At 35.2% G+C, this 17,578-nt stretch overlaps 1 protein-coding gene across 1 annotated transcript in view; it reads right to left on the reverse strand.

The window, feature by feature from the left end:
- Positions 1-17,504, reverse strand: part of LOC149802844 ((E3-independent) E2 ubiquitin-conjugating enzyme UBE2O-like) — a 100,828-nt gene extending 83,324 nt beyond the window's left edge. Inside the window, exons 1-3 of the mRNA XM_089952299.1 lie at positions 17,116-17,504; positions 10,064-10,237; positions 6,635-6,732 (exon numbers count right to left, since the gene is read on the reverse strand). Of these exons, the coding sequence (XP_089808425.1) occupies positions 6,635-6,732; positions 10,064-10,237; positions 17,116-17,322 (479 nt within the window). The 5' untranslated portion in view covers positions 17,323-17,504. The remainder of the gene's footprint in view (positions 1-6,634; positions 6,733-10,063; positions 10,238-17,115) is intronic.
- Positions 17,505-17,578: the final 74 nt, after the last annotated feature.

A 17,578-nucleotide genomic window follows, 5' to 3' on the forward strand; every position in this document is an offset into this window, starting at 1 on the left:
TGTCTTATGCGGATGTCGTTCGCACGAATAGTCCAGCTGTAAGTAACCTATCATGTAGTCCCAATGGATGTGGTGATCAATGCTCTCCATCAGTTGCTGCTCAGAACAAGATTCATGTGTCTAACTGTTCATCTTCCGTCTTGATCGACTCTAACAAAACTGGTTGCGATACACACTGCTGCCTATCAAGTGAATCTCAGAACAGAACTGCAGTGTCCAACTGTTTGTCTCCCGTGTCGGTTGAGGCTGACAACTCTACACCAGGTACAACGGCAGTGGAGTCACGAACCGGCTTAATGGCCCAACCAACTTTGGAAAAGAGTGGGGTCAGTGTTCTGCAAACTCTGGTTTCAAAAAGTTCGGATATAATTTCACAGACTTTCGATAGAAGATGTATCGCCCCCTTCGATGGAAATATCCCACAGGTTTATAAAGCCAATGTTCATCCTGATGTGACAAATATTGTACGCACAACCATTCGGAATCAAAATAAACTGTTAACCCACACCGAACGGCTTTCTGAACAGGGAACTTCGACTTCGACCAGGATAGAGAATGTTAGGCATCCGATTACTAGCAACAGTAATGTGAAAGGTATTGACTTGAAAACCCCTCCTAGCAAGATACCTACCGTTATTGGGGGTCAGGTAGAAAGACCTAGATCACTTGGTAAATCAGGTTTAGAAATAGGTTCAGAGAGTATTGTTGGACATGAGGATGTTGATGACAATAATGAGAATGTTGTATTTGAAGGTGTAGTTAGACGTAGAACAAGGCGCTTTTATGTGGGTGGCATTGGTGTCAAATCTACTGCTGAAGGCCTCGGTAAATTCTTGAAAGAATACGATATAGATCCATTATCCATAAAGTTTATCCACAGTAGACGCAATTGTCAATCGGCCAAGCTGACTGTATATAATTCAGACTGCAACACTGTTGAAAATGATGTAACATGGCCAAAAGGTGTTTATGTAAGAAGGTGGTATGGGAATCAATCTTGGCGAGACAGGTTTAGCAATCGCGATCAGGAGGCAAATGAAGGTGCAGGATGCGATATTCCGTGACTAGGGTGACAGTTAATTGTTCAAAAATTTGCCATTATGTTCTGTCGTAAGTTAATGTGTTTTGTCATCTTTGTCATTTTAGTCCTGCTTTCACGATGCATAAGTATTAATATGCCTATATTGCAAGTTAATATGAATCTTAATATACTGACCTGGAATGTTAGAGGAATTATGTCCTCTGCTCTTAGCTTTAGTGCAATGCTGGATAAATATAATGTTGACGTAGCTTGCGTAACTGAACATAAACTATTACAGCACTTACTTCCATTCTGCGATACTATTTGTTCTGAATATAAATGCACTGCTAAGGCAGAGGATATTTCCTCTAATAGCACGTTAATAAAATGTGGTAAAGGAGGAGTTGCAATCTTCTGCAAAACTTCTCTCATGAGATATGCTAACTTTATAGATGAAGTTAATAGTGACAGAGTTGTTGGCATAGAATTCAAATTTCCCGATATGCAAAATGTATATATTTTTTGTGTATACATGCCGACCCTATTATATGGCATAGATTGTTACAAAGCCCAAATTGAGTTGATTCAAAATCTCTATGATCAGTACTCACAGCTGGGGGACGTGTACTTTACTGGTGATTTCAATGCAGTAGCTGAACCAGACACTTTCAGAGATTACAAAGATAGAGTATTTCATGAGTTCTTGCGATATAATAATCTAGTGAGTGCTGGACATTTAATAATATGTACTGTTTCCCGTTATACGTTCACCCCAGCAAGAACGATGATTGATCATTTTGTACTGTCGGATCAATGCATAGGTAGATTACGAAGTGTGCACATTGTTTCAGATCATGAAGAGCACGTGATATCTGACCACCTTCCTATCCTTACTTCCCTTCGTACAGTGACCTGTGGGAGAGACTTCAGACAGTCTATGAAGAGAAACAACATAGCCTGGAATAAATTAAATGCTGATATCTTGAAAAACTATCAATCTGAGCTGGACCTTCGCCTGAAAACTTTAGATATCGATACTATTTCGGACAATGTTGATAGCTTTTACCGGCACATTGTTAATGCAATACAGCAGTCAAGCGACATCGCGCTTCCAAAGTCTAAATTCAATTATCATGCCAAACCATACTGGTCAAATGAACTCAAAGAAGCACATAAACTTTGGATAAATGAGGGAAGACCGAGGGGTAGTCAATTTAATTCTTACAGAGAATATAAAGATAAGAAGAGAGACTTTAGAAACGTTCAAAAACTGGCTGTGGAAAAATATATGGGGGAGGTGTATGAAGAAATTGAAAAAGCACATGAATGCGATGTAAGACACTTTTGGAAAATGATCAACATTAAGACAGGGAACAATATAAATTTTTGTCAGGAACTATCAACTGATGGAGTTTGTGTCCGTGATGATGATTCCATCACAAATGGCTTTGCTAGATACTATGAGGACATTCACACGCCGAATTTAAACCATAGTTTTGACGGAAACTTTTATGAATTTATAGAGAGAGAATTAAATCGGGGTCTACAGGATGAAGTAAGCCATATCGAGGCCTTACAGACCAGTATCAGTTTAAACGAAGTAAGAGAAATCATTAAAGGTCTAAAGAAATCAAAAGCATCGGGCCATGATCAAATTTGCAATGAACATTTGATCTATGGCAGCGACTACCTCATCGAGTGTATGACAATTTTATTTACTCGGATGATTGATCAATCTTACATACCTGTAGATTGCAAAAAAGGGTTAGTAATACCACTGTACAAAGGTAACAGAAAATCAAAGAACTCCCTCGAAAGTTACAGGCCTGTTACTTTACTGCCTGTTATCTACAAAACCTTTGAAAAAATTATTCATGAACGTTTGGTAACTTGGCTCAAAGATACTAATTCTAGTATACCCAGTTCACAACAACATGGTTACCAAAAAGGTTTAGGCTGCACAACAGCGAGTTTTGTGCTGTTGCAATAAGTACAATATAATGTAAACATGGGTTCACGGGTTTTTGCTGCTTTTCTTGATACAAAAAAGGCATTTGATACCGTGTGGCACGAAGGACTGCTTTTTAAATTATTCACGTTGGGAATTACGGGTAAATCCCTTTTGATATTTTTTAACATGTATACAAGTTTACAGAGTAAAGTTCTTGTAAATGGGCAAGTTTCAGATTGGTTCTCAATTGGCCAAGGAGTGAGACAAGGGGGTGTTTTGTCAACCTTGATGTACACAATATTTATAAATGACCTGCTGCTACAGTTAGAAAATAGAGGATTTGGAGCAAAGATTGGATCCTTAGCTGTGGGAAATCCAACCCTAGCTGATGATATTTCACTTTTGGCTATATATCCTAGCAATCTACAAAAGCTGTTAGATATAGCATACGACTACAGTAATAAGTGGCGATTTGAGCTTAGTGTTACAAAGTCATACATTATCATTTTCAGACCCCAATACAAGAATTATATCAATATGAAATGGTATCTTGGCCCATCCTGTTTGCCGGTTACCGATTCGGCAACACACCTGGGTCACCGGATTAACTCAAAGCTGACGCATGACGCAATACTCGATGCATGCAAGAAAGGGAAAAAATCTTTTCATGGTCTGTTTGGTATTGGCATTAAACCGAATGGTTTAAATCCTTTGGTTGCTGCAAATGTAATTAAAAAGGTAATTTTCCCTTCAATGTTTTATGGAAGTGAATTATGGTGTAACATTTCAAAAAGTGACCTCGCTTTATTGGATAAAACTCTGAGGTATTTTGCCAAACATTTACAAGGTTTTCCAATACATACAAGATCAGACATTGCCCTGAGAATGCTAGGATGGACATCAGCACAGTCCGAAATTGATAGAAGAAAATTGATGTTTTTACACAGATTGTGTTTGATGCCTAACAATGTACATACTAAACGTGTGTTTAACGTTGCGTTATTTCACTTCATTCTGAGCAGATGCATGTCAAGCTGCGGGTTAATTTCAAATTTATATTATACCTCAAAGAAGTTTGACTTGCTCAGGTATCTAACTGATTATTTACATCATTCTGAAATTCCAGATAAACATAATTGGAAAGAAGTTGTAAGGTCAAAAATTGTTGGTCTTGAAAATAGCCTCTGGAGAGTTTGTATGTCTAATCAAGCAGATTTTGAGAGATTCTCTTCGATACACGAATACTTACGACCTGCCTCAGTGTGGCAGTCGGCTAAAACCAGACAACACACTAAGGTATTTACATATGTAGCTAAACTATGGGCTGCTGTTCCACAAACACAGCTTGATATGTGTATTAGATGTGGGAATGTTTATACAGACTTGATACTTCATTGTTGTGTTAGTTGTCCTTATATGTCGAACTTTCGAAATTCTTTCTGGGATTTCCTTCCTGATAAATTTCCCCTGAGCCAGCACATTACGTTATTTAATGCAGAAGATGAGCTGCAACTACAATATCTTTTAGGTAAAAGGTTACCATCAGGAGTAATCGACAAAGAAAACTCCAAGCTATTCGTCCTGTATGCAGCATACTTTGTCATGCAGTGTGCAGCTATCTTCTGCAAATAAGGTACTGAAACTTGCAACTTATGAGTTGACGAACACTTTGTTGATTGATATTGTGTAAGAATTTGTATTCTAATATAGAACATTTTTTTTTTTTTAAAATATTTATTGATTGTATTCAGATGATTTATTCTTATATCATGTAATCTTCCATGGAAGGAAATAAAGATGATGATGATGATATATATATATATATATATATATATATATATATATATATATATATATATATATATATACACACACATGAATTTAGGTTTAAACATTTCATATTTCTATTGTACATAATGTAATCCAGTGACACTCAAAGGTATTAAGCAATGCTGTTTTCATCCTTACATGATAGGATCAAAGCAATCCTATTTTAAATTGATTTTCTTTGTTTTCTGCTGTTAATAGGATGAAACTGTTAATTGTCATTTTTGATATTTTGAATTATGCTATCTCAGATGAAAAAAAATACATTTAATCTTCAAAAAGAGGTACTCTGCACTAATGATATTCTTCAGGTTCTACTAACAAAAGCTCCATGAAACCTTTTTATCTTAATCATCAAATGTCACAAACAAAAGGGGACTGTCTTTTGATCATGGTGAGCTTGAACAACAGCATAATCCATCATTTAAAGTATGAACACATGTTCTCATTCCTAATTATACAATCTGCCCTGACGAAAAGTCAGTTGTGTGCACTTTTACATGAAGTACAGGAATGCATACATAAACTGAGAGGGTTTGCAATTCATCATGGACAATCAAACATTCTGAAATCAGTGACAGAAGTTTCAGACATTGCGACTGAAATAGAGCTGGAGATCTGCACAAACCAAACTAAGATCAGTGACTTTTTTAAGGCTTAGTTATGATATAAATTACTTAACGGATTAGAGTGAAGATACATCATCCTTGTGTGGATGTAATTTTATTAATTTTGTTAAATTTCTTGTTGCTAAATAACTAAACTAAATACATATACCATACTAATAATACATATAAAATAATAATAATGAGAATACTTCTAATAATAATGCTAATTCTACTTGGTTCACAGCTCATAAATTTGTCATGAACTAAGTTTGAGAGCTGAACTTGCCTTACAAGGTCACCGGTCTACAAAGGTCACTTTTACTTTTTTCCATAGGTGGCTGTTGTAGACAGGTTTAAATGTAACTTGCAAAAGAAATCTTGCAATTACTGCAAAAACTAGAACAGCATTAAAGTGTTTATGGTTTGAATCTAAATCTGTTTTGTTTTCTGTCCTAAATTCTGCATCGTGAAATGCAACTAATTTTGTTGTTTTCAGTGCAGCCTGGGAGTTTATTTATGGGTGGAGTATTGTACCATCAGCAACACCGACTAATCTATCTTTATCACCAGAATTTATTCTAATACTAACAGCAATGGTAAATGCTTCAACAAGACCGCCAGCATAATGTCAAACAATGGGCAAAGTTAAGTTTCCCCCTTTTAATTTTTGGTATCTTATATGTTTTTATTTTCTTTATGTTTGCTTTCAGATTCGCCACGTATTGCTGATAGTGTTGACTGATTTGTAAATTTGTTGAATGATGTGTAAAGAATCCATTGGATGTTGGCCATCTGTCAGCCTTATTGGAAAGTGTGTGCATATCATCTTTAGTGTGCTTGTGTTCCTGTATTGTGTTTAATATGTCAGCAAAATATGGACCACCCCACTTTTTTTTACACTTCTGTGAGCTCTAGCAGATTGAATTATTTCTGCCACAAAGACATTTTAATTCTTTGAAAAAGGGTTATGTGAGTCTACATACAGTTAAAAATCTCCACAGGTGTCACAGGGCTGCTAATTCTCTGCTTGCCATCTTAAACTTGAAGAAAATCATTTGTTTCAATTTGTACAAAATGAAGTCCTCCATATGTTAAAAATACTGTCTGGTGACAGACAATTTACAGTGAGGATGAAGTAGTTGTGTACTATAACTTTAGAAATGAACCTTTTCATATTGATTGATGACTCTGAAAGTCAATTCGATACTATTCCATCTGTTTAATTACCTTGCTCCATCTGCAAATCTCAAGGTAATGCTGTCATTAATCTCCATTATTCTGCCTACCCAGTGATCTAGAGTGACCTCTCTGTCAGGATCCCAATCCTGCAATGTTAGAAATTCTGATGAATGTGCTATGTACCATAATCTGGCTCTGTATTCTCAATATTCTTTTGGGAAACAACTCTTGTTCAAACTGAAGAAAAATATCTCAGATATTGGATTATGCCTAGGCTATTATAATTCAAAAGAAATGCTAACAGAGGAAGTAATGTTAAAAGAATCCTGAGAACTATGTGATTTTCACTTCATCCTAATCAATGACACATGATGCCAGTTTTCTGATGGACTTTAGTTTGTGATCAGAAAGTTTCCACAATATGGGCCTTAGTCTATTTATTGCAAATCAACACTCTGCATAAAATTATTAAATTGGCCTGACTTACAGAGGAACTGACACCCATTAAAGTTACCCTCCATGGATCTCCCTGCTTATAATGTCAATTTAAACTATAGTTGCTTATATACAGGTCTGATCAAGCTTTTTTTGGAATGATATGAATGCACCTATCAAATGAGATCTTGTGTAGAGGATTCCTACCTCCCACACTGTATTTAATGATGGGTGGACAAGACATAACACTTTTCTTCAATAAGGGGATATATGTATTCTTTGATATTTCTTCATGTAAACCAGAAAACATGTTATATACATAACTAAATCCCTGCATCAAAACAGTCCATCCCCCCCACACACACACACACATAAAGTACATCATTGTCTCCACCTCTGCAACCAAAGAATGGATCTGAATTCCAAAAACATTCATGCACATCAGCCGACAACATCGCCAAACATATCCAGTAAGCTGAATTATCCATCTCAGATGGTTTAGAAATTACTCACACATCATATGGTGTGGAGCCATGGTAACTGAGTAAGTTTATCATCTGACTCATAATACAGGAGTTGCAGGTTTAATAGCTGCCCTTGTCAACCAGGGATGGTTGCCTCTGCATGTGTCCTTAGGCCTGACACTCAGCTTCCATTTTATTAACATAAGTTACCATACATACTTATTTTATAAGTCGATCCAAGCTGCAAACAACAATGACATTGATCTGCATTAGCATAATGCACCTGCAGATCTGGGTCCATGTTGTTTATTCAACTGATTACTCCAAACAAACTGCACAGACCCAGATCTGATATCGCATTATGTGACAGCAAATCTGAGTCTGTGCAGTTTGCAGTCGTACTCAGCATTTTAAGCAAGTATGTATGGCAGCCAATACTGTGTTAAAGTGCTGTTAAAACTAACCAACATAACATATTGTAAGATCGATTAAAAAATTATATCACTCAAACAGATTACCATTCTCTAGCCACAAAGTAAAATTCTACTGATGCTACATTTAATATTACTAAAACTTTCAACAGACTAGACAGCATTTTACCATATCAGTTAGTCACCATTTGTGCATTTCTTAGACTGGTTCCACACATAATGTTAAACTGGAACAAAGTTTAACATTTTATTACAACATGAATGGGAATTAAAAATCAGTCTGGTATGGACACAGAAAAATTGTGGCTGAGTACCAAGGTAAACACTGAGAATACATTCAAAAGCAATTTAAATATACAAAATCAAGCATCTGCAAGTTCTTACTTTAGGAATAGAAAACCTATATACTTAAGGTATGTCAACAATGTAAATAAAATTAAAGCAGATTAATGATGTCTCCAGAGTAAATAAATAGCCAATACAAGCCTGTGTAAAGTCAGCAATAATTAAACCAGAGTAAATGTACAGTTGTATTCAATGCTTTAATAAGTAACACATTGTTGTCCCCCAAAATAACCATAAGTTTTCCTCATACATTATCTGCCTCTTTCTGTCCTCATTTCTGCTGCCCAATTTCACTTATTTAGAATGTCATTCCCTGGTTGCTGGCTAAGGACACTGCCCTATGCATTGAGAAACTATATTCCATGAACAGAAATAATTGTTATAGTAATTAATGCCATCTTAAATTTTCTTTGATGGTCCCAGAAACTGTAATGTGATTTATCCCAATTGAGAGTTAGTAAATCTTTCCTGTCAGAATTCCATTCATATCTATAACATAATTATGTTACTAGGTTTAAAAATCATAACTTTATCTTTTTCCTTACCATAAGCCATCTTGATCAAGCAGAAACTTTGCCCTGTTTTATCAGCATTTAAGCATAATAAGCATTTAGATTTTCTAAAGTATGTGAATCGTTATGTCAGACAAATAAAGAGACACATAGATTGGCTGCAGATAACAGTTTGATATTAAGGACTTATTCTAAGAAGGATGTTTTTATACCAAACAACACAACAACTACAACTAGTACCACTAAACAAAAACAAAAATAACTTCTCAACAAGCCTGAACAAAATTATCTTATTTTGGTTTACACCATACAAAACCCCATATAATGTTAATGTTAATCTACAACATGTGTAAAGGGACATCTGAAAAAACTGCAACAATAATTACATGATTGACAAATATTAAGTTATGGATGCATATGTGTTAATAATTACCCAAAATACTTGTTTCATTATAACAATTCCCAACCATCCCTGTATGTAACAGTCTGTCATATTAGTTCCAAGGTACTTTCTCAAATTAAAAAAAAACTCTTATTTAAATATCATAGAAACTCATTGTTCTCTAAAGTTCTATCAATATACTTCATACAGTGCCCAGGGGTAAGAACAGACCTAGGGGCTCATTTTACTTGCATTTGTCAAGTTGTCTTTTCATGCTTGGTAAATGTATATATCATGATATGGTGGAAACAATGACCCAGTAGTCAAGTCCAAAGGGATAGAAACTGACCACATGGCCAATGTCAGCTGCATTTATAAATGTGTCTTTCATGCACAGAAACTTTATGTCAGTACAGGGTGTAGATGGTAACAGTTCTTAAATTTAACCCAGGGCTAAAACTTAAAGGCCCAGTTCCCATTTCAATCCACCATCTGACATCTGTTGACACGCATGCACACACACACTTTCGCAAACATATTAGTTTCATATTTAAGAAGTTTATGCAAAACCACCACACACCCTACAACTCTGCCTCTTGACATTGCATAACAATTCTAAAACTATTATGCATATCTGCAGACTACTCCCCAAATCACATCCAGCCACATCAAGTCTCTATCTCAAACCATGCATGATTAGATGCACAACATTACAAACTGTCAGATGCACGTGCTGATTCAAACATCACTGCCTTTTCTCCATTAGTGTGGGAGTATTAAATTGTCATAATAATTTGAAACATAAAATCTTGCCATTCTTAATGATGTGGATGTCAATGTGAGGAGATATTTTAATGTCCCACTAACTGCTCATGCACACATGGCAATAAACTATCTTAGCTACCTACCCCAAGTGCCTTGAGATCCTTGCTATTTATGTTGTACAGCCACTTGTCAGTCCCCAGTACCTTGAGATGACATTTGACCTGCATATCCTTAACATAGCCACGCTGACTGTCCTGACCTTCCACAAGACGACGAACTACGTCTCCTGGCATCAGCGACCTGTCTGCTAATATTAACTACAGAATAAACAAAAATTATAGGCTCTATTAATACAAAGGTCTCAGAAATTTAAAAAAAAGTAAATTATATTGCATGCATTGTTCGAAAGTCATCAACAAACATTAAACATGAAATCTGAGACTGGACTTAATCATTCTTGTTGCAGAACTGAAGATCTGGAAACACAGTCATATCCTTGTATCAGTCTCCATGGACAGGAAGAAGTATCTGTACCATTATGGAAACTACCTGGGTTTGTGCAGTTTGTTAAGAGTAACCAATAGAACAAATATAGACCCTGATCTGCAGGTACATTATGCTACAGCAGATCAGGATCTTTGTTGTTTGCAGTTTAACTTGACTTATAGAGATACTGAATGGAGAATGTAGATGGTGCTAACATCTTCAAGAATGTTTTGAGCAATGCACAAAACATACAAGTAAAAAGGCAAATTCTGATTAAATTTTAAAGTTAACCTTTCTGAAGAGTAAGTGTGCCAATGCTTGTGGTAAAAGTTTCATTTTGTCTATTAGTCAAAAAACCAGATACAACTAATTTTATGTGCTTTACTTCACAACCAAATTCAACATCACCATTATAGCTTTCTGATACTTACTATCATATGACTAAGTGCCAACTAGGGTGAATGAACCACTACTTACAGAGCATGAGATTCACTATACAACTGACTGGTGAAGTTGTCATTTATGCTACTGAAGATTATAGATAGGGACTGTCCAGCTTACAATTAATTAAGCCATAGCAAACTAAAATATTCATATTATAATGGTTTGCATACATTGCAAACCAAAATTTGTAGTATAATTTTGTCCTGTCTTGTACAATTGCTTTTCTTACAGTAATAGTAGTAGTACCTTTTGCTGTCTTCATTAGTATTACAATAAAACAGATTTTTGGGAATACGTGCTTAATATGAGATTTAGTTTCTGCAGCAAACAGATGGATTCGTTTATTCTTTGAACATTAATTAATATAAGCTGCATTATAATAATTCTGTTACTTGTTCTTGGAATTAAAATGTTCTCTGATCAGATGGCACCTTCAGTTAGTTTCATATGAAACTAAGTTCTACTCAAGGTCATTTCCAAGCAGCCACATGGCATTATCTATATTCCCTTTAAAAACAAAAAAAGAGTTAGGAAAGAATGGCACAAAAATATTATTCTGTTCATCATAAGTCACTATAAAATTTAGCATTTCAATCTAGAAAATGAGAGTCCAAGAATAATCTGGCAGATGAATCTCAGAGCTCGTTCTGAATTTAAGCAATTAAAACACACAGAATATGTGCATTGGTCATTACCAGTATGTACTATAAATTATCCAAAATTAGCCAAAAAGTTTTTTTTTATGGAGGGAATACATATCCATCATCATGAAAATGGAGAAGTGGTCTGCTCACTTTTCAGTACCTTGAGTATCACAAAACAGTTTTGTAAGTCTGGCCTAGGGGTAACATTTTAATGAGGGCTCCCAGAGTATCTGCATCATTATTAGCAAAGGTATCTTGAATGTATGTCCACCTATGATAGTTGTGTGGAACACGTTCTGAGCAGAAAACTGACAGTTCGGTTTGTGTGAGTACAAGATTACAGTTTTTATGGACAGTCATCTGGCACGAATTATGTGGTCACCTGAACGTAATTCTCAAAAGGAAGTAATTACTCATGGTCCACTTTTTAACTGATGTGTTACATATTTGGGTATCAACTGATAAGCTGTTAGTAACGTGATTTCATTTTGGAATTCATCTGAAATATTGTTGAAAATGTACAGTTTGATTTTCATTCAATTCTGGAGAGTGTTTGGGTATGAAAATAAATGGGTGAGAAAATAAAAAAGATTTTTAAAAAATATTTTACTTTCAGTTTCTCCATCCTCTTATGAGCACAAAAATACATACATATTGATAACTGCATTTTAATGTATCACAGTGGTTGGATTTTTATCTAACACAGTACATGCAGACTCATGGGCCTTGCCCATTACTATTTAGTGCTACCTTGATTAGACATGTACGATGGAGAATCTGGAAACTTGTTATGCCTAAATGCACTTCAAGTAATGCAAAGACTTTTATATGATCAAGATAACATCAAGTAGGGAGAAAAGTAAAATTATGGTTCCCAACTATGAATATGTTACAGAATGAATGGAATGAGAAACAAATTATGGTAAGCAAGAGTTATTAACTTTCTAGTGGGTTATTTAAAATCGCAAATCCTGCAGCTTAAGATCTCTAAATTCCCAATTCATTGTAAATTCTCATTAATATTGATGAAATTGGTGTGACAGGTGTTCCTAAATAATACAAAAATGTCATCCCTGCAATAGTTCATTTGCGATGCATATGCAATACCATTTCATGAAATCTTGTTGTATTTCTATGGAACACATACACTATGCCTTTGATTTGGACCGCCTAGAAGATGTGCAACGTCAAGCAGTAATTATAAATGTATAGATGTGGACTGAGATGTTAAAGGACTTAGAAATGTCTCCTTACAAAGTAGATACACCTTTTCCTCAATAATTCATGCCCGGATAATGGGGTGTAAGGTGTGGATTCCATTTTTGTTGTCTGAAAACACCAAATGAATTGGATCTCATTTCTTGAACATGAAGAAAATCGTGACAAAAACTGATACGCGAAATTTTGATAAACCGCTCGTTTTATTGTCAATAATGACAGTTAGTGGCCCGAAATTTGAATCAATGTGTTGAAATTTGCAACTTTTAATAAGTCATATGTTTTTCAAAACATTCCTTTAAAACAAATAAAATTATAAAGTACACAGTAAATAATAAAAAACAACAATACTTTGATCTGCACAATAAGTCACTAATACTTACTGGTGGCAGCACTTCAAGAAATAAATGCAATTAAGCAAGTTTTCTCATGTGACATTTTAGCTCTATCTTTTAATTCTGTTTCAGCATCAGCTTCATAAATGCTACATATCCTCTTCTATTCAAACATGAAAAGAGCCAATCAACTGTCTTAGCTATGTTTACAATAGTTTCTAAGAATCTGTTTTGATCTAAAAAATTTATAAGTGTTAGCTGAATTGTTACAATTAAAAGTTGACTTGCTTCATATTATCAGATTACATTTTTTGTATCAAATCAAATAAGGGGATTGGAAAAAAGGTTAAAAGGCACACAGATCCGACCTGTGCGAGAGTTCATGAATACAGTGTCAATTCAACTAATTTCAAATGACCTAGTGAAAACTATTATAAACTATGTAGGTAATATAATTAAAGGATCTAACATTAATCAGTAGTTTATCCAACTAATTCACATATGTGATCATGGATATAAAAAGAAGCAAGGCAAAAAAGCACCATGTACATGAAAAGCATGTTTCCAAAGTCTGTATTGAACTTAAAAATTTGCAAATGGCTATCAGAGGTTTGTCCAAGGATGAACAGAAATTTCATTGACAGTTGTTGTTTCACAAATTAAATGTCTGCAGGATAAATCTTGTTTTGTTTTGAATCAACAATAGCACTTGACTATTATACATATTCACATGCAGTGTGTGTGATTTGAATTTTTCAATGCAGCTTTAACAATTTGAGTCATATTACAATGATGTCTGTAGTGTGGCAATTTATAATGATATTTAGCCCTAAGGCATCATGCCACCGACAGGTAGCATCATGTCCCATCCATTCCAGTCACATTATCGTGACACCAGGCTGACCAGTCCTAACACTAACACTTAATGCTGAGTGTCAAGCAATGTAGCTAATAGTACCATTTTTATATGTCTTTGGTATGACAAAGTCAGAGTTCGAACCTGTAACCTTCTGCACCTGAGCTGGGCCACCAGAGCAGTGATTCATATGCAAAAAGCATGGACAATATACACAATGTTTTCTCAAGTATATATGATAGCCCCCTCCAATCCACTCATTGTCAACATCTTGCTGGGATGGTATCTCCTTAATATTTCTTAGGTCTCTTTGTAATTCACATCTTCACTTATACTACAGTCTGTGTTTCTGGACCCTGTTGTGCATAATTTATTGAGTTGAGGTGTATCTTGTAAACAGACTTATCCTCTACAAGGTGGTTGGGGGTTGGTACTGGCTATAAATACACTGATTTTCTCAACTTAAGGGATAAAATTCCACCATTTGCAATAGTAGAACTTTTACTATATAAAAGCAATGTAATACTGTATACTTTCTTTGTAAGAACAATCTATATATTGTATTGCCTTGTCAAGCAAACTATGCATGTTGCTATATATATCAATACTGTGTTTAACTTTCGTCCATGATTGTAGATTGTAAAAGACATTAGTAAACAACATATTACATAGCTAACTTTTGTCCATAAGTGTACATTATACTTTAGGAATAATGATCAATTGTAAATATGATTACTTGGATTTGAGTTCAGGACATTTTATCAACTCATTTCATTTTCCATGGGAATATTATGGTCTAGCTGATTTTTGTCAATTCTTTGCTAATATATTAGTAAACAGTCCTGATCTTTTTGAAGAATTTGAAGGAAATTTCCACTGGAGATGATCCAAGTGCAGGGTATTTTGTTGTGTCTAAGTCAGGTGTCTGTGCATAAGGAAAACCATGTAAAGAATTATTAATTCCTATCTTAATATCAGTCTTTCATTTGTGTTCAGTTATAATTTGACAGGAATTATTTACTGGAATTACAAAGTTCTCCTTGATATTTTGGGATTATTGTGTATTCATTCAAAGATATTCTGGATTATAGCCTTGTGATACATAAGGACTGCAGGCACATAATTCATTCAAGGCTATTGGTTCATCACACATTCAAGACCTGGAATTCATGCAGAATGCTCTATACTTTCTGACTTGTGATGGAACTCATAGGATTACTTGGCATTTAATACACAATACCATCAGTCCCCCTGTTATGCAAAGAATCTACATGGATTGATGGAGATAAGTTTACCAAGGTGGAGATTGGTGTTTGTAAACTATGTTGAAACCAGGCCTGTATTATTATTGAATAGGACAAGCAGTCTATCTATGTAAAACCATACTGACATAAGACTTCTCAGTAATCTGAGCAATTTCTTCACTCTAAAACTTGTATAATCAAGTGGATTCTGCCAAATGAATACTTCTAATGCAATTAACCTTCAATTCTGAAATTAAGTGATAACTGAAAATTATCTTCTATCAAACTGTATTTGCCAACTGTGGTTTACAAAATGAGGGGGATATGCCTATCATTACTGTACCAGCTAAAATAAAATAAATATAAGTGATACCTGCATTGCCCTTTGCGCCATCATAAATGAGTTGGAATGCAGTCATAAACATATTCATTTCCTGTTGACATATTTTATATAAATCTATTACAAATCTCTCCAGTGAAATGGTCTACAAAATGAATGCTCACTTGAAAACAGTTGTCTTTTGTGCCATATTTTGTAAGACTGAGATGCTGTCGATTCATCTTAAATTCTCTTCACAATATCTGATGGATATGTCATAAAACACTTAAAATTTACTTCAATACAAATCTTTTCCAAGGTCATAATATCCAAATGTATACTGCGAGTCACTTGACATCACTACATGATGAAAATGTCTCCCAGGTAATAAGTTGGGTAACTTTGTTAAATTTGTGACTCCCTGTATGTCACTGTAAACTTTGTCCAATATATCAACCCTGCTAAATCTGTATTGATACTGATGGATAATATGTGGGTCTGCTGTCATTGTTTCAGTAAAATGTGTAATTCTGCTGCATGCAAAACATTTCTGGAACAAATCTGCGTATTCTTCATACACAGCCAAATCTGGCGTGAAATTCAAAATGGCCACAGGAGAGAGGGTTGTGTTATTCCACGTGGATTTACAAGTCAGCAAACATAAGATTTGCTCCGGAAATATAATGAACCTATCAGCAAAAGAATCCTTCAGCTGATGGTAGCTTCACAGCTTCATAAATTTTGGTAAGTGTATAAAATGTGCACCAATGTGTGCAGCCAAAATTGGCTCAAGACTTTTACAGGTTTTAATAAAATGTGGTATCTACCCCATAACCGCCAGTCAATATCATCACAGGTGAGTGGCTGATTTATTGACCTAGTGTAAGCTTAATTTAATTAGCTTTAAAAATATGAACTAAGTTGTTGTTTTGTTGTTGTTGTAAAGTTTAATACCATTTTTCAGCACACAATAGGCTATACACTGCGGCCAATATTAATGGTGGAGGAAGATCCTGGGAAATCCCAGGAAAGAACCACTGACCCTCGAGAAGCTACTGGCAAGCTTTCTCACATACCCACATTGGCCGAATCCAAGACTCGAACCCACACAGAGGTGAGATGGCAGTGATCCGTAACGGAGAGCGCTTTAGACCACTCCCCCATCAACTAAGTAAATGTAAAATTGACATTCTACACTGGAATAGAATTGACAACAGCTAGTTTATGTTATATGTTCACTAGGGTTTAAGTTCCATGGGAAAAATGCTTTCAAGGTAGTCTTGTCTCCTCTTCACAACTGTTCTAATGTCTTGTACTTAATAAATAGCATATATAGCCTTCTTGAGTCAATAACCAGAAACATTATATACACCATCAATAAGTTATGCAAAGTGTCCCGTTCCCGTAATCTACTACCTGTGTTCTAATACATGAAGCATAAGTATAGGATTTGTTGGGTATTTTAATTTATTGATTTTTTTATTTCAGAAACATGGGAATGGCTTTCTAATGTGAATGAGTATAGCTGATAACTATAGCAAAAACTGATATGGAATAACCAAAATATTAAACTTGTGATATCCCTCCCCATAATATGGGAAGGATAGCAAAATCCAAGACGACCCTGGTTCCCGGTTATCCATCCACACCTTATTCTCCTCTACCACCGTCTCCTCTCCATCTGGATGCCAGGCAACCTTGACCATTCCTTTGCATATGGAACCTGGCAAATCGTCGTCCTCGTCCTCGTCACTGCTAACATATTCTGAGCTCATGAGAACCAGTCCATACTTATAACTGCCCGAGGATGTCTGAATACAAACTTCATCCTCCTCGAAAATGTTACAAGATGCCATTTCTTCTGCTCTGAATTTGAAAAAGAAAACCAACTTAACACAAACAGCAAAATTAATCCCTACTGACTGAACTCAAAAGATGCACAAAATATTTATAGGCGTATCCAGTATAAAATGTATTTAAGTTCATCAATAAATATTCCATATATGATCAATTTGAGTTTAAAAATGAAAAATAAGCAGGTAACCTAACTGATATGTTTCAGGTTGGTTGCTACTTTCGTCTTTATATTTGGTGCTTCTCTAAACTATTCAG

This window comes from Sinohyriopsis cumingii, chromosome 3, assembly GCF_028554795.1.
Source record: "Sinohyriopsis cumingii isolate HCF-2022 chromosome 3, ASM2855479v2, whole genome shotgun sequence".
Taxonomy (NCBI): Eukaryota; Metazoa; Mollusca; class Bivalvia; order Unionida; family Unionidae; genus Sinohyriopsis; species Sinohyriopsis cumingii.